Below are 25,297 nucleotides of genomic sequence, written 5' to 3' on the forward strand. Positions count from 1 at the left end.
TGTGTGTGTGTATGGTGTGCATGTGTGTAATGTACAGCCTATATATTACAATATATAACGTGTAATATTAGGATTATGTGTGAGATATCAAAAAATAAAGTACATTCTAATTAAACGGAGGTTTACTGCCTTCGATGGCCAACTCTGGTCAAGAGTAAGATTTTTTTTCTTTCTTAATTGATAATGTAGCCAAGGTTGACGAGTCAAGATGATCCACCTAGTGGTTTGTACCAGAAGTAATGCTGTGAGCACAGCCCAGTTAATTTGATCCCGATAAGAAGGTGCGCGCGCCATTAGATCCCATGGTTGCTGTCCATTCAGGACTAGGTTATGTTTTTAAAGCGCGCTTCCATCGGTGTAATGAAATCCACAAGAAAACGCGTCCTCGTCCAAGTGTCTAAATCATCATAAGTATACTTATCAGGATATATCATTAAGCAGCGCATTAAAACAAGCTTAGGGGACAATCAAAGCTATTGTGCGGACTCGCAACCTTAAATCATACGGACTGTGGGGTCGGGAACCAGTTAGTGCAGAGAATAATTCCAGTCGCGCGCTATTGGTTCCCCGTCCTCATCTGTCAATGTGCGTAGGCGGGACTCTGCCCGCTCGCGCTCCCAGGAGGCGATAGATGCGCGAGCTGCACTTTTCTAATGTTGTATGGAGCGCTGTGCACTTCTCGAGCTTAGTCAGAGTGTCAAGTGAACGCCGTGCGGAAAACGCAGTGGGACTTGAACCGAGGAGAAGTTATCGAAGGAGCCTGTAGTACTGAATGCAGCAGCCTGCACCTGTATAAGCCCCATCATCAGCACGCGGAGAAGCGCACGAGAAGAAAGTGTGTTTACTGGAATCACGCAGCTGTTCTAGAAGGAAGGCAATATGATGGTTAAGCAGCATATGCTGTTTACCCTGTACAGCATTTGCGGGATCGTCCTTAAAGGTAAGAGCGCTTCAAACTTTAAGCTCTCTATATACAGTGGTTTCGCAACAGTGCAAAGCGTGCGCGCGTTGCTAATTGGGGGCATTATATCTGGACGCAACTGAAACTGTCTCATCATCATTACGCACCATGTAGGAAAAGCATTAATGTGTGATGTTTTGCATTTGCATAATATGTCGAAAGGGCCTCGAGTGATTGCGGGGACTTGTTTTTGTTTATCCGTTGCCCGTTAGTCATCATTGCACTGAAGGAATTGTATGGTGCACGTTTGTCCAACATATAACCCACTGATACAGAATCTTATCACGGATAAGCCTGCACAGACTGCTGAACTAGAGCCCCGCTTTTATGGATTACCAGCCAAAATGTGTTTGAGATAAACTCACTACCATAGAGGGGATGCAATTTAAAGGATACGGCTTAATACATTTGTCCCGATAGGATACTTTGACTGATAAATGCATGGATTTCAATGCATTTTTACAACATTTATAGATAGGCATACGTACATTGGAATTATTTTGGGTTGAGACAAATACGATTTATTTATCTTAGCACTGCAAGTCTATACCATTTAATCCTAATTCAGTATGTTGTTTGAGATGTACTGTATGTGTTTTCAGACAATTATATGGCATTTTTAGTCATTCATAGCATTCTATTTTGCCCCTTTAACGTGGTCTTTTATGGTATTTTACCGTTTGTTCTGGCGAGAACAGACCTAGATTCCCCACGCGGAGTTTTAAGCTAATTGTTTACATTATTTTTAGCATTCCTCGTTTGTTTGGGGATTTTTGGGACTGGTTCTATGATTCCAGTCTCTGGGTTGTATGGTATTTGCGGCAATCCACATCTTGGGGTCGTAGTAGCATCAGCTTCTTTTTTTTTTTCCTATCAGAGAAAACATTTGCGGAGCAAGTACACCTGTCAACACACTGCAAAGTTGCCAATGTAATGTATTATTCGCCTAAACGAAAGTCAAATGTTCAAATGCTAACATCGCGCAGAGTAAATCAGAAGAGAAATGTCTGTATTTCTACTTTCATTGTTTTCTGAACCTTTGGGATCGTATGGTTTTTGCTGGTACTCATAATTCTCGCGCAACACTGTAAACAGGATCAGCAGGGCAAGGTCGCGCGCAGTGTTGGCGCGGGCCACCTTTAGTGTGACAGGAATATTTGATGAATACGTCAGCTGAACGTGTCCTATTTGCCGCACTGGAAAGGTAATGTTTGCTTTAAGATAGGATGTACGGATTAGTTTAAGTCTCAGTAAGAAGGACTCGTTGTGTGACCACTCAAGTGTAAGTATTTATGAGTTTTGTGTCTGTTAGGAGTAAGGTTAGGCAGCGCGTGTGGCTGTCGCCTGTCACGCCAACATCTCGTGAGCAGCAGCCACCGCCCGCTTTTATGCTAGGACCATGAAAGATAAATGAATCCTTACTTTGACAAGGATAACGCCAGGTACCAGCATAAATCATGTTACAATTTATTAGCATCACACAAACCTGTGTGTTCACCTCTTAATTTGTTCATTATGATTTTTTAAAGTACTCAAAACCGGTCTGGATATCAGTGAATCATGACCCACCGACCAGAGATGTTTACATCTCAAACAGACTGGCTTGCATACCTGTCAGTTTATCAATGTGCTGAATGAATGCAAGAGAGACAAAGGAGAGAGTATTTGCACACGCCTTTCTGCATGTATGCGTATGGCTTTCCTCTTCTGCCACATCTTTTGACAAAACACCCCTGTGCTGCTGTTGATAATCAGTCTGAGAGGTGGGTCATTAATAATCAAAGATAATTAAGCACATTCCTCAAGGCTTCACTTTTAATGAGTCGGCAGCAAGCGTGAGACTGAAGCAATGTATTGATTTTCCCCAACCTTCTCTCTCTCCATCCGTAAATCACAGTGCCTCTGTCTCTCAGCACCCAACAGCCCCACTGGCTGCAAGTGTCGCTGCCTCCTTCGGTTCTTTAACACACCTCTCAGACACTGTCAGAGCCAGGCTGCACCTGCTTGCCATGTGTGAGGCTTAACAGAGTGTGGTTGCACAGTGTTTTTGTTTGAGGTCAGTAGGTTCCGGTAGCCCTGTCAGATACTCAGTTTGTAATCATTAGATCTGATTATTGTCATTTCAGTGGTACGATTATTGATTATGAAAAATAAAATAAAAATGAAGAGTCACAAAACGAAGGACATACAAATATATCAAAACATTGATTTTGACAACAAATATGGTAATTGATTAATTGTAGGAATTTATGATTTAAAACACATGACAACCTGCGCAATAGAAATAGGCCAAAATGCCCAGACCTGGCATACATGAAAAATAACTTTGTCCTTAGAACATATTTAAACCTTTCGGTAGAAATGCACTTTGGAGGGTAGAATTCACACAAAAAAAAAAAATCGAATTTAGTAAGGCTTTAAAGTAGGTGTTTGAAACCAATATTTCAAACAACTGCTAGAGAAAACACACATTTGTTTAATTGGACTACTTGTAGATGTAGCCTTTGTGACAACTAGCCCCTGTCTCCACAATGTATAATTATTCTGGGATGCAGTGTCTCACCTTTCTGCTAGTCACCTTTTCTGGTGCTAATTTGTCTAAATTGTTTTGTATAAGTTTCTACATTTTTCTTATTAAAATCATTTGAAAGGGTTACTTTAGGCTGAAACACTCAAAAAAAGCTTTAAATACAACAAACAAATCAACTGAAAATATACATCTGGAACACTTGCCTTTTTGAACTTTCATTAGTTTGCATCCCTGATTAGTATACCTGCAGTTGTAATTAAATCCTATCAACACTTTGATTCATGACATCCACATGCATATTTTAGCCTAAAATCTTGACGTTAAAAAAGTTCTTGTCATGTTACTTGTCGACTACCAATAGGCAGCTTTGAACCTTGACTGAACTTTGCATTATAGACTGTATTACCAGTCTGCTGTGAGCAAAGAGTCCCAGCTGCCTTTTATTTGCTGGTCATTGACTATCCTTAAAGCCATGCCAGTCTTCCTCTGTGAGGTTAAATGCCTGCAACACAAGTGTGGGCACATCCCTGGCACATCTGAATGGAGGGAACACTGCATGCTGCCAGCAGCTGGGGGAGCATGGCTGTTATGCAAAGTGTGTTGCAGACAATACCACTCCTCCCTGTGTTTGGAGTACAAGTCCCTACAAAGTGCTGTTATGTGGAGGTCTGCTGTGAGTAATAGCAAAGCTTGGCTCCATCCTCTGAGACACCAGAACTGATTTGGAGGACTATGTGGTCTTGGTTCATTGAGAATGTATGCCTTTATACTCATTTCTATTTGTGGGTACATTCCCTCTTCATAGTCTTGTGTAAACAGAATGTTTTTTCAACGTTCTGTCTTTCTTGGCTCTATGAGCAATCCGTGCAATCCTTCCTTTGGGATCCTGACCAAATCTTCTCCTCAGCTTCTCTCATGCAAAGCATACCCAAATTCTGCTGTCAGCTCAGCCAGCTTCTGAAAACAAAAAAATAACGATTGTAGGAATGGCTCAAGCTAGGGCTGCACGATTATGACAAAAATCACAATTGCATATTATTTTCCTTGATATACACTCACTGAGCAATTTATTAGCAACACATGTACACCTACTTATTCATGTGATAATCTAATCAGCCAATCATGTGGCAGCAGTGCATTGCATAAAATCATTCAGATATGGGTCAGGAGCAGTTAATGTTCACATCAACCATCAGAATGGGGAACAAATTGATCTCTGTGATTTCGACAGTGGCATGATTGTTGGTGCGAAATGGGCTGGTTTGAGTATTTCTCTAACTGCTGATCTCCTGGGATTTTCACACTCAACAGTCTCTAGAGTTTACTCAGAATGGTGCCAAAACCAAAAAACATCCAGTGTGTGGAAGTTCTGCAGACGGAAATGCCTTTTTGTAGTGAGCAGAATAGCATGTCAGAATGCACAACATGTTGAACCTTGAGGTGGATGGTCTACAACAGCCGAAGTCCACATCAGGAACTTCATAAGACCATAGTGTTCCTAATAAAGAGCTCAGTGAGGTTAGCTAATAATTGTGATTATTATGTCACGATTATTATGTCAATTAAATACTTATTTGTTCTTCTTCATGTCATATTCTTTCTATAGGTTACACATCCAAAACAAACTGTTAAGCTGTTATTTATAATATGCTGACAAAAAGTATGACAAAAATGTACTTATTAAATTAATTGAATACGTTGTACACAGAAATTGAGCTAATACTTCTGTTATAAATATAGCTCTCTGCACAGTACAATAAATACGTTATTTACACAGTGTCTATGCTTACAAATTATAACGGGAGCATTCTAGTTTTGTTGTGTTGCTCGCTTGCAGTGTATTTACAGTCTACATTGCAAGCGAGTGTAATGTAACTTACAGGATTCAGTGGAAAGGAGGAGGTGGGAACCGGATGAAGCATCAAAGTATTGTTTTTAATAAACTTAAACACAAAGACACACAAACATAAATGCATACAGGGCAGCTGCCTGTAGCACTTATCCCTCGCCTCGGTTGATTAGCCCGATTGCCGGCCCTGCCCTCCTCCTTGTCACAGTAACTAATCCTAAACAATTCTAAATTATGACTGCTTTTCACTTTTATTCTAAAGCTTCTTTTTGAGCACAGGTGATGTTTCTTCAGCACTAATTTTTGTGTGCCACCTCAAACCGATTTGAAACAAATATGTGGGCATCAGACTGTTCCGCATTAGGATTAGTTGTCATTACTGATTCTGTAATGTAGGCATCGTTGTTTCTCAATTGCCATTTCATTGCTCAAGGGACATGTCTGGGATTTGCTAGAATACTCAACTGCTGCAAAAACACCTTTGACGCAACAGGAGTAAACTTAATAGGAATGTTGTAATCATACATTTTTACAATTAACCGATCAATGTTACAAAATTAAAACTAACTGCCTTATATTGTGTAGGTCCCCCTCATGCTGCCCAAACTGCGCCAACAATAGCATTCTGATGTGCTATTCTTCTCACCACAATTTTACAGAGCAGTTATCCGAGTTACCATAGACTTTGTCAGTTTGAACCAGTCTGGCCATTCTCTGTTAACCTCTCTCATTCAACAAGGCATTTCCATCTGCAGAAATGCAGCTCACTGGATGTTTTTTTGTTTTTGGGATCATTCTGAGGAAATTCTAGAGACTTGTGTGTGAAAATAGCAGGAGATCAGCAGTTACAGAAATACTCAAGCAGCCCATCTGGCACCAACAGTCATCCATGTGATTATCTAATCAGCCAGTTGTGATGCAGTAATACAGTGTATAAATCATGCAGATATGGATCAGGAGCTTCTGTTAATGTTCACATCAACCATCAGAATGGGGAAAAATATTATCTCTGTGATTTGGAGCATGTTTTGATTGTTGTTGCTAGACGGTCTGGTTTGAGTATTTCTGTAACTGCTGATCTCCTGGGATTTTCATGCAAGATGTGGGTTGGCACTGTTTTGGCGGCACGACGGGGACCTACACAATATTAGGCAGGTGGTTTTAATGTTGTGGCTGATCGGTGTAAGTTAATTGCTGGTGTCGCATTTGCAATCATGATTGCTTTTTCCATTAATTTTGCAGCCATAGTGCAATGTCAAAAGACATTATTTATGTCTCAAAATGCTCCTTTTGTGAAGATAACACTGAGCGGGAGGTTTTCCTTACTGAGGAGGCCACTGTGCTTTGAAAGAAGCTTCTGGCCCACTGCCTCTCAGCCAGCTTATCCCAGCAGAGTGACTCCTAGCTGGGAAATGCCCTTTCTGGACCAGACCTTTTATGGAAGTAGCATGGGAAAGTGTTCCTTTAGGAGAGGGGTGGCGTGCAGATGTGTGTGTGCTGAAAGGGGGGTTAATAGCCTTTTCCTTGTCTCTCTGTCTGTTGTCTTTGTCAGTCGTAGAGCGTGAAAAGCATCTGTGCAGGTGAGCGGTAGCACATGCAAATATGCTCAGACAAGTGAGAAATGGAGTCAGGCATAAACTGCCATTTCTGCTGACTAGATTAAGCATTTGTTTGGCATTAATTTAGCAGGGAATAAAGGTTGCACTATAGACTCTGTCCAGGCTGCAATACCTGGCTCTTCCTATGGCACATCCTGTCATGTGCGTTTGGTATCATTTCAGTCCAAGTCTATATCTTTCGTTTCTTCAGAGTGAAAAGAGGCTGAGAATGCCCCTCTTTCTTACTATATATGTTTATAAGGGTGTTTGTTTGGCTGGCTGATTGAATCAGGATGGAGAACAGGATTAGAGGCAAAAATCCACTGCCTCTTTGTATTTGTCCTGTTGTTGGGTTGCTGAAAGCCTTCTAAAAAAGTACTGTTCCTCTGTCTGTCTCACTTTCTCTTGTCTGTCTGCCTACAAGTATCTAGGCCTTCGAGCATTTCCCCCAGACTTAGAGGAGTATGGGATGGAGCTGAGCTCCTGAAGCCCCGTTGTAATCGTGAGGGATTTTCCATGATCAAAGGGCCTCTTTTGTTCTTCCAGGTGTTTGAAAAAGTTAAAACAAAAAGTGGGTGGAACTGTCAACTGTTTCACAGTACAGCTAGTGCCTGACATAACACTTCCTCTCTCCCAAGAGCACTGCAAAAAAGATGCCCTTTTGCAGTGATTTTGGATCAGCTTTCAAAACACCAACTCCCCGAATCATTGACGGAAATGGCACAAAGTCTTGGATCAGATGTCTACTGAAAAAAAAACCTTCCTCCTCATGGCATGTTTTATTTATGCCATGTAGCAGTTGTTTGAAAGCTGTCAAATCGGTCATTTAAAAAATAAAAAATAAACCCACTTTGCTGACCTTTGTCTTAATGATTTCTCCAAGATGAATTTCATTGCTAAATGACTGACAGACTCTATAATGGCTTTTCTTAGGGTTCTTCTATCCGATTAGCCTTTGTGTTGGCTAATTTAAATGATTTGCTTAAGCTCACAGTATGTCTGATAATCTTATTGAAGCTTATGCAAAGAGACACACAGAAGGAAATTCTTTGTGTAATTAGCACAAGATTAAGAGATGACCTGAGGTATAAGAAAATAAAAAGAACAAGTACAGGTCAAACAAGTCAGGAAAATATGATGCAAATTCTATTGCAATGGTTGATATGCTTTGACGATTATTTTGATTATGAAAAGATGCCATACTTACAAATGAAAAACAACTGCAAACAAAATTGAAACCACAGAGCACCGGAACCAAAAGAGAACACGTTTTGTCCTTGACACATAACTCCTCCATTTTGTCATGGTTCACTCTCTTGTTTTCATTCAGATTTTATCTCAACTGTTAGAGCATGGCGTAAGCAACTCAAAGATCATGGATTTGATTTCCAGGGAACACATAAAACTGATAAAATGTATAAAATATTAATGTATAAAAGCATCTGCTAAATGCATAAATATAAATGTAATGTAAAATGATAATTAGCTACCCTCTCTTGCAAATAATATCTGATTTTGCCAGAGTGTAACATGATCTTTCACAAGAGACTGCACCTGCCCTGGGCTTGCTCAGTGATTAGGTAATCAATCACCTTTATTGACAACGGTGGATGAAAGCGTTAGTTCAGTAAAATTGAATATCTGCAAACGGTGAGCTGGAGGCATCAAGGGTCAGTAAATCAAATGCTTTAAAATAGCAGCCTGCAGACTCTCCTATGAGAAATATTTGGCTTCCACCAAATGTCGCCTATCAATTAATCTGTCCTTAACTGATAGATGTGGCTTTGAGTGTCTCATTAGTGAGTTTTCACAATTACATTGTCTGGCTTTTGCATTTGAGCATACTTGGCAAAAAATGGTGGCTTAGTAAGAGAGTACATTAATTTCAGAGCAGGATTGACGAGATTAGTAATCGACACAATGTTCAAGCAAATCTGAATTCTTCCTCACACACTTGCTTGTTGGGGAGTTTATGGGTAATGCCTGCACTAGGCAGTCACAAAGCTTCATTTTATGTTTTTAACAGCCTCTGTATATCTGTTTAGATCAGCTCAAGCCATTTTTTGATAAACCTTCCATCTTATTGATTCAGTTCCTGGAATCGTATGTGTTTGGAGCTTAACAGTGCCACTTTTTCAACCATCTTGCTTCCAGAAATATTTTTCCTATACATTTTTTCCATTGGAATTTCATAAGAGTTCTAAACTTTGAACAAAATCAACCAGCAAATCACATCATTACAAAATTTTATTTGAAGCAAGAAATTATCAGTCAAAATGACATGAACTTGACGTCATCAATAGCCTATTTACCATCCACCTTTTGCGCTATTTTGTTATCGACAAAGTGAAAATGCATAAAATGAATTGCAGTAAATTTGTACAGTGATAAAAATGGTGTGCGTGATGATGTCATGCCTAAAAAAACACTTTGTCACATAAGTTTTGGTTTATCGCAAAAAAAATCTGCCCTTAAGCCTTTTCCATACAGAAATGTGTGTTTATTGCAAATCGCGATGGCCCTGTTCAAGCTGTCAACCTGCAACAACTAACGGGAAACTTTAAATCTTAGAATAAGAACCATCCATCGATGTGTATATGCTGTGCGCACAGTTATTAAAGAAAAAATTATGCAGTGTAATATCAGGGTTTACACATGATACATTTCTGATATTCAACAGGCTATTTTGAACAATCATCTAATCTAAAGCATCGCCATCACAACTGCATTATTTGCATATTTGCCCAGCAAATTTTAACGACCAACTGAACTTGATTGTCGTCTCAACTGTAAAATATTTAAACATTTTAAAATGTTCAAAAGCTCATTTTCTGAAAGTGAACTCAGCATTGGACAAATAATTCTGATAGTTTATTGTCTTGAAGAAAGTGTAGAACATTCTGAGTGTCATTCAGCTGACTTTTTTTGTCTACAGAACAGGGTAAAGCTAATTTAAGTTTGTGGAAAGAAAAGGCTTATATAGGTCTGAGATTATAATCTTTTTTTTTTAATTTGGTAATTTATATAATTTCATACAGGGAATTTTGCCCTGCATTTTTTAATAAGTAAACTAAACAATAATATAATAGAATTGGGCTGTAATTGTTCCAAAAAAGCACACTGATGTTTTTCTCCTAGTATTGTGTATTTATTTTTTATTTAAAACATCTTTGTGCACAGAAATAAGTTTTTTGTATTGTGGTCTATACCGTACCTGCCATATATTATTATGAATGGTATGTAAAAGCAACTTTAATAAATAAACGGATGGTGGCCATTCATTTGTTCTCCGTGCACTTGTCGTATACGAGATATTTGTGTTGGCACTCCTTGAAGTGTCATGTTTTCAGCATCGGATCTATATGCCATTAAGATCAATCTATTATCATGTACAATGAGCTTTGCTCATTTGGCACGCTTTGTTTGCTAATTCTCTAATTAGGGATCGTTTCCCTTCAGGATCATAGGTATTGTAGTTCTTCACCAGAAGTTATGCTATCAAACTCTATTTAAAAAAAAATTAAAGATGATATAACATGAACTGAATGCTTCAACAGAAGCATATACCATCAATGAACACCCTCAGAGCTCATGGTACAATATGCACCTGCTAATAGTGCACACATTCAAACACCCGCACACACACACGCTCCTCCTCCTTTTCACAGTCAGTAGCAGGCCATCAGCCCTTCAGCAGCCAACTGCATCTCAGCGCATCTCCATATTGGAAAGTAGTTTTTTTATTGCAGCCTGGGCATTTATGTAAACACATCAGTTTGTTATTACTGCATTTATTTAACCATACATTGAATTTTATGCAGTTTCAGCTATACTTGCTATACTGCTTGTAGCTATATTTGAGTTATGTCAAAGTCTTTCATTCGAATAATTCATTCTAATTTAAAGTGCTGTGAAAAAGTATTTGCTCATTCCTGATTTCTTCTATTTTTGTGCATTTGTCATACTAAATTGTTTAGATCTTCAAATCAAAGGCAACCTGAGTAAATACAGTTTTCAAATATATATATTTTTTTATTTTATTTTTTTTATTTAAGCAAAAAAGTTATTCAACACCTATATCACCCATGTGAAATACTAACTACCGCCTTAATTTTAATAGCCGGCTGTTCTACCTTTAGCATAAACAACTGCAACCAAACATTTCCGATAACTGGAGATCAGTCTTTCACAACACTGTGGTGGAATTTTGTCCCACTCTTCTTTGCATAACTGATTTAGTTCAGCAATATTTGAGGGTTTTCTAGCATGATTATTTCAATTTGGTTCAAGTCAGGACTTTGACTAGGCTTCTCCAAAACGTAATTTATTTTGAGCCATTCAGAGGTGGACTTACTCCTATGCTTTGGATCATTGTCTTTCTGAATAATCCAGTTGCTCTTGAGCTTCTACTCACGAACTGATGATTAGATGTTCTCCTTTAGGATTTTCTGGTAGAGAGCAGAATTCATGTTTCCCTCAATTATTGGTAGTTGCCCTGGCCCTGAAGTAGCAAAACATCCCCACACCATCACCATGCTTGACCTCAGGTATTATGTTCTTTTTTTGGAATTCTGTGTTTGATTTACCCAGACGTAACAAGACTCATGTCTTCCAAACAAATTCACTTTTGACTCATCGGTCTACAGAACATTCACCCAAAAGTTTTGAGAATCATCAAGGTGTGTTTTGGCAAAATTCAGATGAGCCTTAATGTTCTTCTAGCTTAGCAGTGGTTTTTGCCTCTCTTCTCTTCCATGGATGGCATTTTTGGCCAGTATCTTTCTGATTATGGAGTCATGAACAGTGACATTTATTGATGCGAGAGACGCCTGCAGTTCCTTGGATGTTGCCAACTTCATGTGGCCAAAAAAGTTCTATTTAGGTTGATTTGATTGAACAGGGCTGGCAGTAATCAGGACAGGGTGTGTCTAGTCCAGCTGAACTCCATTATAGATTTGGGGATTTAGTAACTAAAGGGGAAATTACTTTTTTCACACAGGCCCAGCTGGTATTGGAACTTTTTTGCTTCAATAAATAACATTATCGTTTAAAAACTGTATTTTGTGTTTATTCAGATTGCCTTTGTTTTATGTTAGATTTTGTTTGAATTTTTGAAACAATTTAGTATGAGATATACACAAAAAAGCTGAAGAAATCAGGATGGGGCAAATAGTTTTTCACAGCACTGTACCTGTACAACAAACAGTTAGTGCAGCCGTTTTATTGCAGGTGCTACGCTTAGTATTACAGGTATGTTATGAAAAGTATTACAGAACGATTATCAAGCTTGTTAGTTAATAGCAAAAGTTGATTTGTATATTTGCTGAAAAGCAAAATGTTTGATTGTTGCTTGCCTGAGCAAAATTCAAGTTCCCTTTACAAAAAGCTTCACTACGATGTTGCGCTGCTAAGCGCTATGGGGAACAGCTTTAGCTGTGAGCCGAGCTGAATAATGTGTGGAACACGTCAATGAACATTGACCGGAATTTATAGCCTCGGCTGATGTAATCATTAGATGTACCTGAGGCCAGGCTATAAATGGATACGTCACCAGGTGTCGTCAGAAACTCTTTTTTCAGAGCGATTCTGTTTCTGTGTGTTTCACAAACCCTGTCAAATCTTTCTTTCCTCTGTTAGAAGTTAGAATCAGTTAGGCAGTGTGCAGTGAACGTTGTTCTCTTCTGTTTAGAAAAAGAGAGAATGACTGAAAGCCGCAAACGGTGCGTGTTCCCCTCTTCTCGCTCTATAGCTGAAGAGGACACACATCAGTTTTTGCTCTGTTTGTTTGGGGGTAGAGCACGCTGCTCTCGCGTTGCAGCAGGGTGGGTGCGAGCACTGCGATTTGCTTTAACAGGCAGAGTGCGTCGTGCTCGCCTCGCTTGCTTCCAGGAGTCAGCACTCACGAAAAAATAAATAAATAAATAGTTCGTGGGGCTCTTGCATGGATTTGGCTGAGGAGCAAGAGACGGGTTGATCCCTTTCTCTCACTCTCTCCCGAAACCCAGCTGGTCCTTCACACATGATCTCGTCGCTCCTTCGGATCATGAGGTGGATCGCGATTCTCTTCCCGCCTCCGAGCTTTCCGTCCGCGATAAAAAAATCTAGGAATTGCTCGATGTTGTTACTCGTGCGGTTGCCAGATTGGACTGGCCACGCGAAAAAGAGACCCCCAAACGCTCCAAATTAGTGGATATATTTTATCTTCCAGTCTAAGAAAGGGAACGCCTCATGGGTCCCTTCCCTTTTTTGATAACCTCCATGAAGAGCTTTTTCGCTCATGGAGAACCCCTAAAAAAAAATATATATATATATATATATATATATATATATATTTTCTTCCCATGTTCGCATACCCTCGACGTCATTATATTCGACTATCGTGGGTGTTGAGGCACGGCGGTTTTCAGTGATGCCGCCGGTCGAAGAGACGCTTATGGGCTATCTCTCGCCGGGCTCGGCATCGTCACTTAAAGCCCTCTCTCCCTCAAAGCCTTGTAGGACAACCTCCACTTTAGTGGGAAGGGCTAATCAAGCAGCAGGTCAGGCTGGTGCTGCTCTGCACACTATGCTGTTTTACAGGCGTACCAGGCTGACCCCCTGGACGACCTGAGTGTGGGTTCTGCGCTTGACGAGCAAGCCGCAGACCCGCCTCGGTCCTGACTGAAGGGAGGCTCAAAAGCAAAGCGTGGCGAGTCGTGCTCCTCCTCCCAGGGATTGGGGACAGTCTCGCCGCCCTCGCCAGCCCCCGAAGCAAGACCCAAGAGAAAACCCCGATGGTCTTGCACCTAAATTAGGGGGTAGCTCCCCTCGGGACGGGGCGCGTGCTTCACTTCACCCCTCCCGGTACCCCCTCAAAGCCCCTCCATTCCCGCCACCTCTTGGTGTTTCGGGTTGCAGAGGCTTCCTTCAAAATTGGGCGTTTTCGCTGTTCCTGCATTTTATTCAGGACGCGAAACACCCGACAACCCCTCAACAGGAAGTGTTAAAATATAATACCCATCTCAGAGATCCTGGCAGCGTGGAAACTCCTGCCGGATATATTCTTTTCTGTGGGTCTTATTAGGGCGTCAGGACTTAATTCACTCGCCGCTTTTCCGTGTTTCAATGGCGTGTTCTCACTACCGTAAACCGGATTTCTTTTTTGTAAAAACAAAAGACTCAATCTCCTGGTTAAAGGGGCCATGGTATGTGTTCCCCTTCCAGAGAGAGAGTTAGGTTATTACACTAAATACTTCCCGTTACCCATGGAGGGTGAGGGGTGGCGTCTGGCTTAGATCTTAAAGCTTGAACTACCCGTGGGTGTTCAAGTCCAAGATGATGCCTGTCAAGATGGTCGTGTCTCAAGCCCTACAACTCGTTTGGCTGGTCACCATCGATCTTATGACGCACTTCTATACTTCATTTAGAAGTTCTGCCACAACATGGAAAGTTCCTGAGGTTCACTTCCGGGGGTGAAGCCTTCCAGGGTCAGGTTCTTTCACCCAGCCTAGCCCTTTTTACCCACACATTCACAATGCATGATGTAGCGCTGGCTCCTTGCGACTCTGGGGCATCTGCATTCTGAATTATGTAGACGACTGGCTGATCCAAGCGCAGTTCCAGGAACTGGCAGTTCAGCACAGGGACATCGTCTAACCTCATCTGTTTCTCTGGGTTTGAGTTCAATCACAATGCGGGCACAACTGTCTCCCGCTAGTATTGAGTCCATTCAGATCACCCTGAGCAAAGTCAGGCTAGGTCAAGGTTGCACTGTTATCAGTATCAACAATTTCCAGGTCTAAGGGCGAACGCGTCCACTGTGATCCCTCTGGACCTTCTGCTCATGAGACCGTTTTTGTTGTGGCCAAAAGCCAGGGGATTTCTTCCAAGGGCCAAACCCCTAGGCTAAATAGGTTTACGCGCCTCAGGCTTCGTTCCCTTTCTATGTGGTTCAGACCCCGGTTTTCTGCCTTAGGTCCCACTCTAGGTGCGTCTTGTTGTCGCAGACTGCTAACGACAGATGCCTCCCTGACGGGCGGGGTAGCAGCCTTAAGTGGTCGTCCAGCTTAAGGGGATAGGAGAGTCGTCAGCTCGGTTGTCACAGTCACTGTCTCGGGTTGATGGCTGTATTTCTGGCCCTGAAATACCTCCTCCTGAGGCTGCCATGTCTTGGTGCGGGTGGACAATACAGCGGTAGCCTCTTACATAAATCATCAAGGAGACCCACGTTCTTGTCAGCTGTATTTCTGACACGTCGGATTCTCCTTAGGGCCCAGGGTAAGCTCCTGTCACACAGGTCAGTTATATCCCTGGATGCCCGTATACGGGACCAGATTTACGGTCCAGACAGAAAATACCAACGGGGGAGTTAAGAATTCCACCCTAAGGTAGTAGTTGCCCAGAGTTCGCCAGCAAGGGTTTTTGCCTCTTACTGATAGCACTGTGCTGGCCGAACAGGGCTTGGTTCTCGGAGCTAATCTCTTCCCTCGACGGCTCGCCTTGGGCGATTCCGAACAGGAAGGATCTTATATCTCAGGCACAGGGCAATATTTCATCCCTGCCCCGAATTGTGGAATCTTTCATGTTTGGCCCCTAAGGGTACCAACTGAGGGACAAAGGGCTTTCTCCTGAGGTTATCGAGACCTTTTTTAAATGCCGGGCTTTTTCCACTTGGAACAAGTTTGGGTGAGATCTTAGGGCAGAAGAGGTCCGCTATGAATAGCGCAATGTCTCCTCTACTTCTCCCTGAAATCACCCAGCCCCCTTGGGTCTGGACGTTAAGACACATACATGACCCAGAGTGCATCTGTATGCATTTCTTTCCCCGGTTTCTCTGCTCCCAGGAGTCTTGGCCAATGTTCACCAGCAAGGGTCTTGCCTCCTACTTATGGCGCTGCGCTGGCCGAACAGGATATGGTTCTCAGAGTTATTATCTGTCCTCTACGGTTCGCCTTGGTCGATTCCGAACAGGGGGGACCTTCTTTCGCAGGCTCAGGGGACATATTCATCCCCGGCCCGAATTGTGAAACCTTTCATGCTTGGCCCCTGTAGGGTACCAACTGAGGTTCGCAGGGCTTTCTCCTGAGGTTATCGAGACCATTTCAAGTGCTAGGGCTCCCTCCACTTGGAACTGATCTGGGTAGATTTTACAGGGCAGAAGAGGACTTCTTCGCCTATGTTGATAGCGCAATGTCTCCTCTACTTCTCCCTGAGTCAATAACCCCCCCCCCAATAAGTTTCTAATAAGTTCATATTACAGAACCAGCTAACTGCCAGTTTGCTTCAGTTTTGGAGTCTCTGTAGAAAGAACTGTCAGCGGGCACTTGCCTCACCACTGCCAGGTTCTATGTGGCCTCCACTTCGGTTTGCCACGCCTCGGTGGGCGGGTGGGCATCCTTGCTAGGACCTCTTCATAGGGTAAGACCCCCCCTTTTTTAAAAACCTCTAGAGTCAGCGTTTGGTAGACTTCTGACTCTCAAGATGGTTTTTCATATGACAATTACGTCTCTAAGGAGACTTGGGTACCTACAGGCTCTGTCTCTTTTGCCGGCCTGTTTTGCGTTGCCCCAGGTAGGACCAAAATAATTCTTTGCACCCTCACCCTGACTACCTGCCCAAGGTGCCTTTCTCGACCCTTGGCCAGTCATTTTCTAAGCCTTCTGCTCCCTGCTGTTTGTAATGCCGGAGCAGCTAAAGACTACTCAGACTTTGTCCAGTCTGTGCCCTTCAGAATTATGTCCACCGCATTTGCTAGTGGCGTAAAGTCAGGGCAGCAGTTCTTCACTTTGAAGCCGTGACCGGGTTGTCACTTTGGGTGAGGGACCTTACTGCCCGGGCCTACGAGGCACGCGGTCAAGCTTCGCCAGTAGGTTTTAGGGCGCACTCTACCAGAGGGCTCTCCTCCTCTAAAGCCTTGGCTAGAGGTCTCCCTCTGCAGAAAGTTTATGGTGCGGCAGGTTGGTTCTCTCCACGCACATTCATTAAACTTTTATAGTTTGGATGTTCTTGCCACGCTGGGCTCTTACGCCCTTGAGTTGACACCGAACAAGTTTGTGGTGCGGCAGGTTGGTACTCTCCGCACACATTAATCAAATTTTATGGTTTAGATGCTTTGCTACTCTGGACTCTTATGTCCTTGAGTCGACATCTCAGCCCATGCCTAAACAAGTTTGTGATGCGGCAGGCTGGTCCTCTCCGCTCACATTCATCAGTTTTTATGACAAGTTTGTGTTGCGATAGGGTTCTCTCCGCACACATTAATCAAATTTTATGGTTTAGATGCTTTGCTACTCTGAGCTCTTATGCCCTTGAGTCGACATCTCAGCTCATGCCTGAACAAGTTTGTGATGTGGCAGGCTGGTCCTCTCCGCACACATTCATCAAAATTGAATGGTTTAGATGTTTATGCTACTCCGGGCACTTATGCCCTTGAGTCGACATTTGAAGCTCATGTCTGAGACCTCTCGCGTTTTTGTGAGTACACTGCACAACCGTAGGGGTCCGGACAGCCCCAAGTGCGGCGGTGTGGGTATTACGTTCCCTGTAGTGCTTAGCAGCGCAACATCGTAGTGAAGCTTTTTGTAAAGGGAACGTCTCGGGTTACATGTGTAACCCTTGTTCCCTGAAAAAAGCGGAACGAGATGTTGCGCTGCTTTGCCGCACTGGGACGTCCCAGGACTGCTCTTCAAAAAGAAGTATCTGACGACACCTGGTGACGTATCCATTTATAGCCTGGCCTCAGGTGCATCTAATGATTACATCAGCCGAAGCTATAAATTCTGGTCAATGTTCATTGACGTGTTCCACACATTATTCAGCTCGGCTCACAGCTAAAGCTGTTCCTCGTAGCGCTTAGCAGCGCAACATCTCGTTCCGCTTTTTTCAGGTAACAAGGGTTACACATGTAACCCGAGACGTTTTACGTATTTAAGTATTTCACTGCATATTTCTTGGTGGTTATTGGCCTATTGATGTTGTGATCCCTTAAAATTGCCCCTCTTTCAGCATCTATTTGATTTTTTTCTTCTATTTTACTTTTTGCCAGGCAACAATTGTACGGGACAAATGATGTACCGAAGTATAAGACACGCTGATCTGAGGTGAGGGATAAAAAAAAAAAAGAAGAAACAAATACAAACATGCAGCAGCCATTGATACAGCATAGGGCTATTTGCATTTCAGTGCCCCGTCCGCCTGTTCGGAGAAGGTCAGCGATCCTCCTTGGTATATAAAACACACAGCCTTTGTGTCTTGGCATGTGTTGGAGGAAGCTTACCATGTTTCACCTTTCACAGTGTTACGGATACAACAGGAAGTAGAGTATCCTTGTTTTTTGGACTGTCTAAACTGAATATAAATATGTCACTAAATATGTATCTCTGTGCTCTTTCAGATGTGCTGTTTCAGAGGGTGGGACATAGTTTTTAATAGCTGGTTCCAGTAGCACTATTTTGTTTCACTGTGCATTCACATGTTAAACATCTTTACCATTGTAAGGTTTCAAGCCCAAGATTTGTCATATTACAACTTTGAGATCTTCCAGCTAATATGTGGGTATTTGTTTCACTCTTGGTTAGTCTGATTCAGTCACTCAAAATATAACCTTCCATATTATGCTATTCTGTTGAAACCGACCGTAGAATTATACATGCATTTAGATGATGAACATGAATAATCCGGCATAAACCATGTCCCATGTTTCCAATGCGTTTGCTGCTGTGTAATCTAATTAGAGTTCATTGTGTCCTTAGAGAAATGTATTCAATGATCATTTTGAGGAACACTTTGGAAGGAGATGGTTTGTTGGAGATTATACAGACTACAACAGACTGCATGTTGTGATTTCTGATTGGCTGGCTCACTTGCTATTTGTGCAGATACAATCTACACTTTCTGTTTTTCTCTTTGTACTAACAGGGTGTTAGTTTTGTCGTTCAAGCATCAGTGGGCAAAATCAGTGTCAGCGATATTATCAGGTCATTGATTTTAAAGACGTTCACTCTCTTATGCTTGGTAGGGTAAATGGAACTCCTTTACAGATTCAGCTAACAGATTTCGGCAGGCACATTATTGTTCTTGCAGATCAGGGACTGTTTACAAACTGTTGTATATTAAATTGGATGTTGTTTGGGTTTAACTGCATCATTTGCTCCTTTGATCTGCTGATTCAGCTACACACCCAACTGCAGCTGTGTTGAGAATTAAATACACAACTCTAGGTGTTAACCTTACCATAACTGTAAATCCAGTTCAAGATAGATAGTCCTACTTAATGCTTTTGTCATGTGCTAATAAAAATAGGGCCATGTGGCCAGATGCTTGCACACTCAAACCGGACCACATTCTACTATAAGCAGGGTTCGACATTAACACTTGTCCGGGACAAGTGGATTTTTGCATGGGGAAGTCAAAATGAATTGTACTTGCATGTTGCTTGACTAAACCTTAATATTGATAAATACATTTGTGATTTTGCATGTGCCTGTATCACTTATTAAAAAAATTCTATCCTGCTGTTGAATATAATCTACATTGCATGAAATCTACAGTGCCTGAAAAATATATTTTGCACATCCCTCTCTACCTCTCCCTCTCTTGTGTAGCTGCGCTTGCTGAATTTGGTGTGACCACTTGAAGTGGACAGTTTTTTTCGACATGTGAATGTCATTGTACTGCGCTTGTGTTATGAGAGCAATTCGATAAAACTATTGCATCTATTTCTAAACAACAAAGCTGTCAACATTGCAAGTGCGTAACATTGGAGCAATCCAGGTTTTGCTGCCTTTCATATGGTGGCACTTCGTCAATAACTGCAAAAAATGCTTTGTGTAATGTTGCCTGCTGGAAGCAGGATGAAGAGAAACGTTTAAACACCTGTTACATCTCTCATCTACATCTCTATCAAGCTCTTTCTGACCTATACAGATATTCTCTGTCATGAGAATCAGTCAATTTTAATATGTAATAATATACAAACATTGAAATAAAATGACAATATAAACACTGTAATATTAACTATATACATAAAATGCAAATATATTACCTGTCTTTAAAATACATGGGTCAGTCAAAAATAAGGATCTCCATAATGAAAATGGAAAATCTACATAATCAAAAAAAAAAAAAAGAATGTTAGAACTCTAAACTATACTATATTTATATCGGTTTCATGTGGTTTTGAACATACCAAACATTTTGAACACATCAAAATTTGATACATTTTATAAAATGTCAGGTCATACAACCATCAAGTAAAAAGTAGTTTACATTTTTTTTAAATATTTTATTATTTAAATATAAAAATAAATAAAAAATTGTTGAGGTAAAATATATTTTAACAAATACTGTTCATTTTTATGTCATGTACATTATATTAGTTTTGGTGGGTTGCTCCATCTGACGTTTGATATCCTGATTAGAGGGCACAAGATTTCTAAACACATCCAACAATTTCAATGCCTCCTCCCTCTAATGAGTAAAGATAAGACAAGCTGATGGATCCTGGGAGGATTGGGGCCGGCTGATCTGTGATGGCAGCGTGCTTCATTACGACCCTGCACCCCAGCCCGGCTGCTCTGCGCCAGCTCACACTCAGCCTGCCATCTCTTGCAGATGCTTTGAACTGAAATGCCAGACAAGTCAGCAATCAGGATTTTCAGCTCTCTTCACTTTCAGCTGCCTCAGAGATGTGAGAGGCCTGCCAGCCGGGTCTCAGACTGAGAATGGTGTGCAAGTCTGGTCTAATCCTTTAGATAATGAACATTTTAATGCAGTGTGATTTTATAACGTATCAGGATTTATACCTGATAGTTGCCTGTAAATGTCATTTCATGGTGTGGCTTAGGGGTTAGGAGTGTGGGTTGGTACACCAAAGTTGTAAACCCCATCAAGAGAAGTCCATAACCTATAAACATTTGTCCCTTGAAAAGTTACTTAACTCAAAATTGTCTTATCGGCATTGTCCCTGTAATAAAAAATGTACTTTATGTTGATTGGATAAGAAAGTTTGTGATAAATTGCATGTAATGGAATGCTGGATTTTAATATTTATAAGTTGTTTAATATAATAAGTTGTTTCTGCAATGCATGTCTGTCAGGAAGTTCTGTTTTGATATACAATCATATATCAGTGAGTGCGTTTCACATTCTTACACAGATTGTGCTTAATAAGCCAACAACATGTGTGTTCGTGTAAATCCTTAAACAGCTTTCTTTTATCGCAATAAGGTCATTTCTATCGGGAAGACATACTTAAGTGAAATTTAAGATGACATTTATTTGATGAATATAAAACAGATAAGTAATGCCTCTCTTTGGGGTAGGCCCCGTCTTGTGGTCAGAAGAAGTTGTACTTGGAACCGTCATATCCTGCCGGAGACAGGAGGCAGGGGCTAGGAGCCTACCCCTGTGCAGGACGGGACTCAAATGGTGGTGGTGAGGTGGTGGAGGTTACCATGTTAGCACACTGAAACAGCAATGTGATAGATTGTGAGCAGACTTATAAAGCAATGGCTTACATGTGATTGGCTGGAAATTACCCAGCTAATGGTGCGATGATGTACAGCTGATAGTCTTCCCGCTAGAACTACACTGTGCTTACATAAACGGCTTAAGAATAAACTGATAGACACGTGTAGATTTTTGCCCATTACCCAGATTTGACATTGCATGTATTTTTTTTGGTTTGTCAGATTTTTATCTAAAAAAATGGTAAATGGTCTGCACTTATATAGCGCTTTTTTTCTAACCTCAGAGGTTACCAAAGCGCTTTACACTGTGTCCCAATCACCCATTCACACACACATTCATACACCAATGGCGGCAGAGCTGCCATGCAATGCGCTAGCCTACCATTGGGAGCAACTTGGGGTTCAGTGTCTTGCCCAAGGACACTTCGGCATGTGGAGTCGTGTGGGCCGGGATTCAAACCGCCAACCCCGCGATTAGCAGCCGACCCGCTCTACCACCTGAGCCACAGCCGCCGCCAATTATGTTAAAAAAAATCAGCGTAATGGTGTGTACGTAACGGCTCATTTTATATCTTGATTCTTTGTTCTTTTTTTTTCATGATAATGCATTGATTCTTTAGATCCTTGTATTAATATATTTAATTATGTATCCATTCATATCACTACCTACAGTTCAGTTAATAAAAAATCAGGTATAAATAAGAGCAAACCATGAGGTTTTATGCATAAATGATCTTACCTCACTTAATAAACCAACAACGTGTAAGTTTATAAGCACTCCGATCGGCACACATATATTTTTGCCCATTACCTGCCCATTATTCTGCCAATTTCGCGTTGCGTAAAAAACAAATGTGTGAAATTGCTGTGCACAGTTCGGTGAGTGAGTTATTAACCCAAAAGTGCTGGGCAGTTCATTAACTATTACCATTATATAGTAATGTGTTTGGTATCATGAGGTAGTTGGCAAAATCCAGCCCTGCTGTGAGGGCATGCACATGCTTTTGCATGTGTTTGGTGTTTGTAATGACAAGTTCTTTTGCGGATTTAATGTGATTCAGGGCCTTATACTTACTGCAGAATAGTTATCATTATCTACAAGCGAAATTATGATTTTTAGCCAGTGGTTAAGATTTAATGGCGATGTCAGAGTGATCGTATGTAATGAAGGCCTTCAATTTTAGAAAGTGCCCAGTTCTTTAGTGAATGAAGAATTGGAACATCAAACTCTACCGCCAGATCATCATTGAATGTTTTTATTTCTTTTCAGATGTTAGGACAGTCCAAAATGCTAACATTGTTGAATTTAAAGGAGACTTCTCTGCTCATCTAACGGAAGAAAAGCACTTTTTGATAATAAAAAAACAACAAACAAAAAACAGTACTGCAATTCGAGCAAAGAGATTTACAGTGGTTTGCATTTTCAAAATGGAATTATACTCTGTAAATTTTTATTATTGTAATGGTAAAAGACTGTAAAAATGCAACAGTTAAAAATTGTTAATTGGTTAAATGGTAGTTACCTTAAAATATATGTTAATCATTTGAATATATTTAAAAAGACAACACAAGTACAGTAGTTTTACAGTAAAATGTTGTACAAATTATAATTTTTTAATGTAAAATGTATGAAGAGAGTACATGTACTTTTTACGGTAAATTATTGTTAAAATTAAGGTAAAAAACAATAATCTGGCGTTCCCATAATTCCCTGCCTGACCCAGTTCATTTCATTATATTTTATGGGAATAGTTATGTTTCTTGTTGCTTATTGGTCATTGCTCCTGGAAGGGCTTCTATTGATGAAGTTCATGTCATCATTTTTCCTTTTGTAATTACTATGGTGATTAACAATACGTTATAAAATGAAAAGGAGATTTTTACAGTTTCAGAAGGTTAATATATCAAGTGTATTATTTAATAATAAAAACGACAGTAATGCACGCTAAAATACACAGGCATAAATATTACATCCCGTAAAGCCTGAAACGTGGTTACCATGTTTTATAAATTGAATTTCTGGCAACCACAGCTGCCAGTTTTTACCGTAAATTTAACAGGATTTTTTTTTTACAGTGGGGGAAGGATGAGAGCAAGTAGCAGAAAGAGGGGGATAACAACAGGCTTTTGTAAGCTGATAATGTGGAGTACAGTTTTCTTGCATTCTCTCCCTCTGCTCTGCATGGATCTGAGCGACAGCAGCGGCTCACTAGCTGTTTGAAACAAATGAAACTCATCTCCCTCTTTGTTCTTTATTCCTCATGCCGGCAATTTTCCAATGCCTTTATGATCCTCATGTCTACTGGTGCAGAAGAAACCCACTCACTACCTCCAAAAACATCCGAGATCTGCCACTTTGTGGGTGTGTCTGTATAACGTGTAGTTTGGCTGTCTTCAGGATCATCTATGCTTGGTTTCAATACACGGTCAATAAAGTTTTCATATACGCATGATAACCGTTTAGGATATTTTAACAATAAAATGTTCTATTAAACTTCCAAATAATGTGTGAATACGGTGTAAATATAATCTGAACTCTGAGACTGATCTCTGAGTTTAAATTCTTTAATAGTAGGCATTAACAGTAAATTTCTTCTGCTGAAATCGGGCTATTCTTATGGAAATTCGAACCACTGCACCCAGGTGCAGAAGCAGGAAGTGTTCTTGAACGAATGAGCACATGAGACCTCTTGTTTCGAGGTGAAATGTCCACAGGGTGGCACCAAAAGTGAGTTGTTTTTAGTTATAAATTATGTACAACAGTCAACAGGAATGCATTTTTAATTAACTATACGCTCTAACCCAAACCTCAACCCTAAACATAATTGTCAGTGGAGTGAAAATTTTATCTTGGAGCCAAAATTAAACCTCCGAATGGCACTAATAATTAATAATGTGAACATGATTACTTCCTGGTTTCCATGGGACTAGAAACTTTGTCTCTTAACCTGCTCGTGCAACACTCTACTAGTATAAATAAAATTTTAGCAAATATTCTGGGTCAGGGAACTAAAAGCTAATTTTAGATTGTACCTGAAGTAAAAATGCTCCAAGGTCAGTTTGATTTCATTTAGTTTTGGCAACAGTGTTCTGTTTTGGCAATTGTGGCAGCGGGGGCGTGGTCAAGCGCCTGTCCGGGAGAGAAAAGCGGTAAGGGCGCTTACACCTGAGCTAAATTATGTCTAACACCTGTGTCTAATTTCAGTAAGCATGGGGAGAGCGGCATAAAAGAGCAGCAGCGACAGAGCCTCAGAAAGAGAGAGAATGACAAGGGAACCCAGTGTTCCCACGAAAGACATCATTGTATACCCTGTAAAAAGAATAAAAACCCTGTTACCTGAAGAAGTTTTCCTGTGTTTTCCCTCTCTCAGAGCGAGAGCGTTCCACAGCAATTTTAAGACTTTATGTAATGAAATATATGATGTTATCTGATTGACAAGCTCTTATACCTTACAACAGTCATAACATTTTCACAGGGTTCATCAAGCATGATTGATTGCCAGGGCGGCACGGTATTTAAATAATGAAGACAGCAACTTCTTCTTTTTATTTTATATGAGCTCTTTTCCAAAGCTCTTGCAGAACAGGAAATTACACATGTATATATCCCTGCACATATCCCTGCCCTTGTAACTTCAAATACAAAGCCTTTTAATTAACATCTTATCAAGTACAAATGAAATACAGAAATATGAATCATGATAAAAATGGATAGAAAAGGGAATGCCTTTAGCCAGGGCTGCACAAGGACCTGACAAAGGAGAACTACATTTCTCTGCACTTATTAACAAGATCCTTAATTAATCCAGACCAGATTTATGTGTCACCAGCTCCTACATTTTAATGAAACCCTGTATCAAAGCAAAACATATATTTTTATAAATTGAAGTCTGTGGTGCTCCTTTTGTAACC

At 40.8% G+C, this 25,297-nt stretch overlaps 1 protein-coding gene across 2 annotated transcripts in view; it reads left to right on the forward strand.

Moving 5' to 3' along the window:
* Positions 1 to 686: 686 nt before the first annotated feature.
* The window catches only part of LOC127636505 (cell adhesion molecule 2-like), a 556,717-nt gene continuing 532,106 nt past the window's right edge, over positions 687 to 25,297 (forward strand). For both annotated transcript variants that reach the window (XM_052117020.1, XM_052117023.1), the window contains exon 1: positions 687 to 940. In XM_052117020.1, coding sequence (XP_051972980.1) covers positions 880 to 940 — 61 coding nt within the window. In that variant the 5' untranslated portion in view covers positions 687 to 879. The remainder of the gene's footprint in view (positions 941 to 25,297) is intronic.

Source organism: Xyrauchen texanus, chromosome 44 (genome assembly GCF_025860055.1).
Source record: "Xyrauchen texanus isolate HMW12.3.18 chromosome 44, RBS_HiC_50CHRs, whole genome shotgun sequence".
In the NCBI taxonomy this organism is placed as follows: domain Eukaryota; kingdom Metazoa; phylum Chordata; class Actinopteri; order Cypriniformes; family Catostomidae; genus Xyrauchen; species Xyrauchen texanus.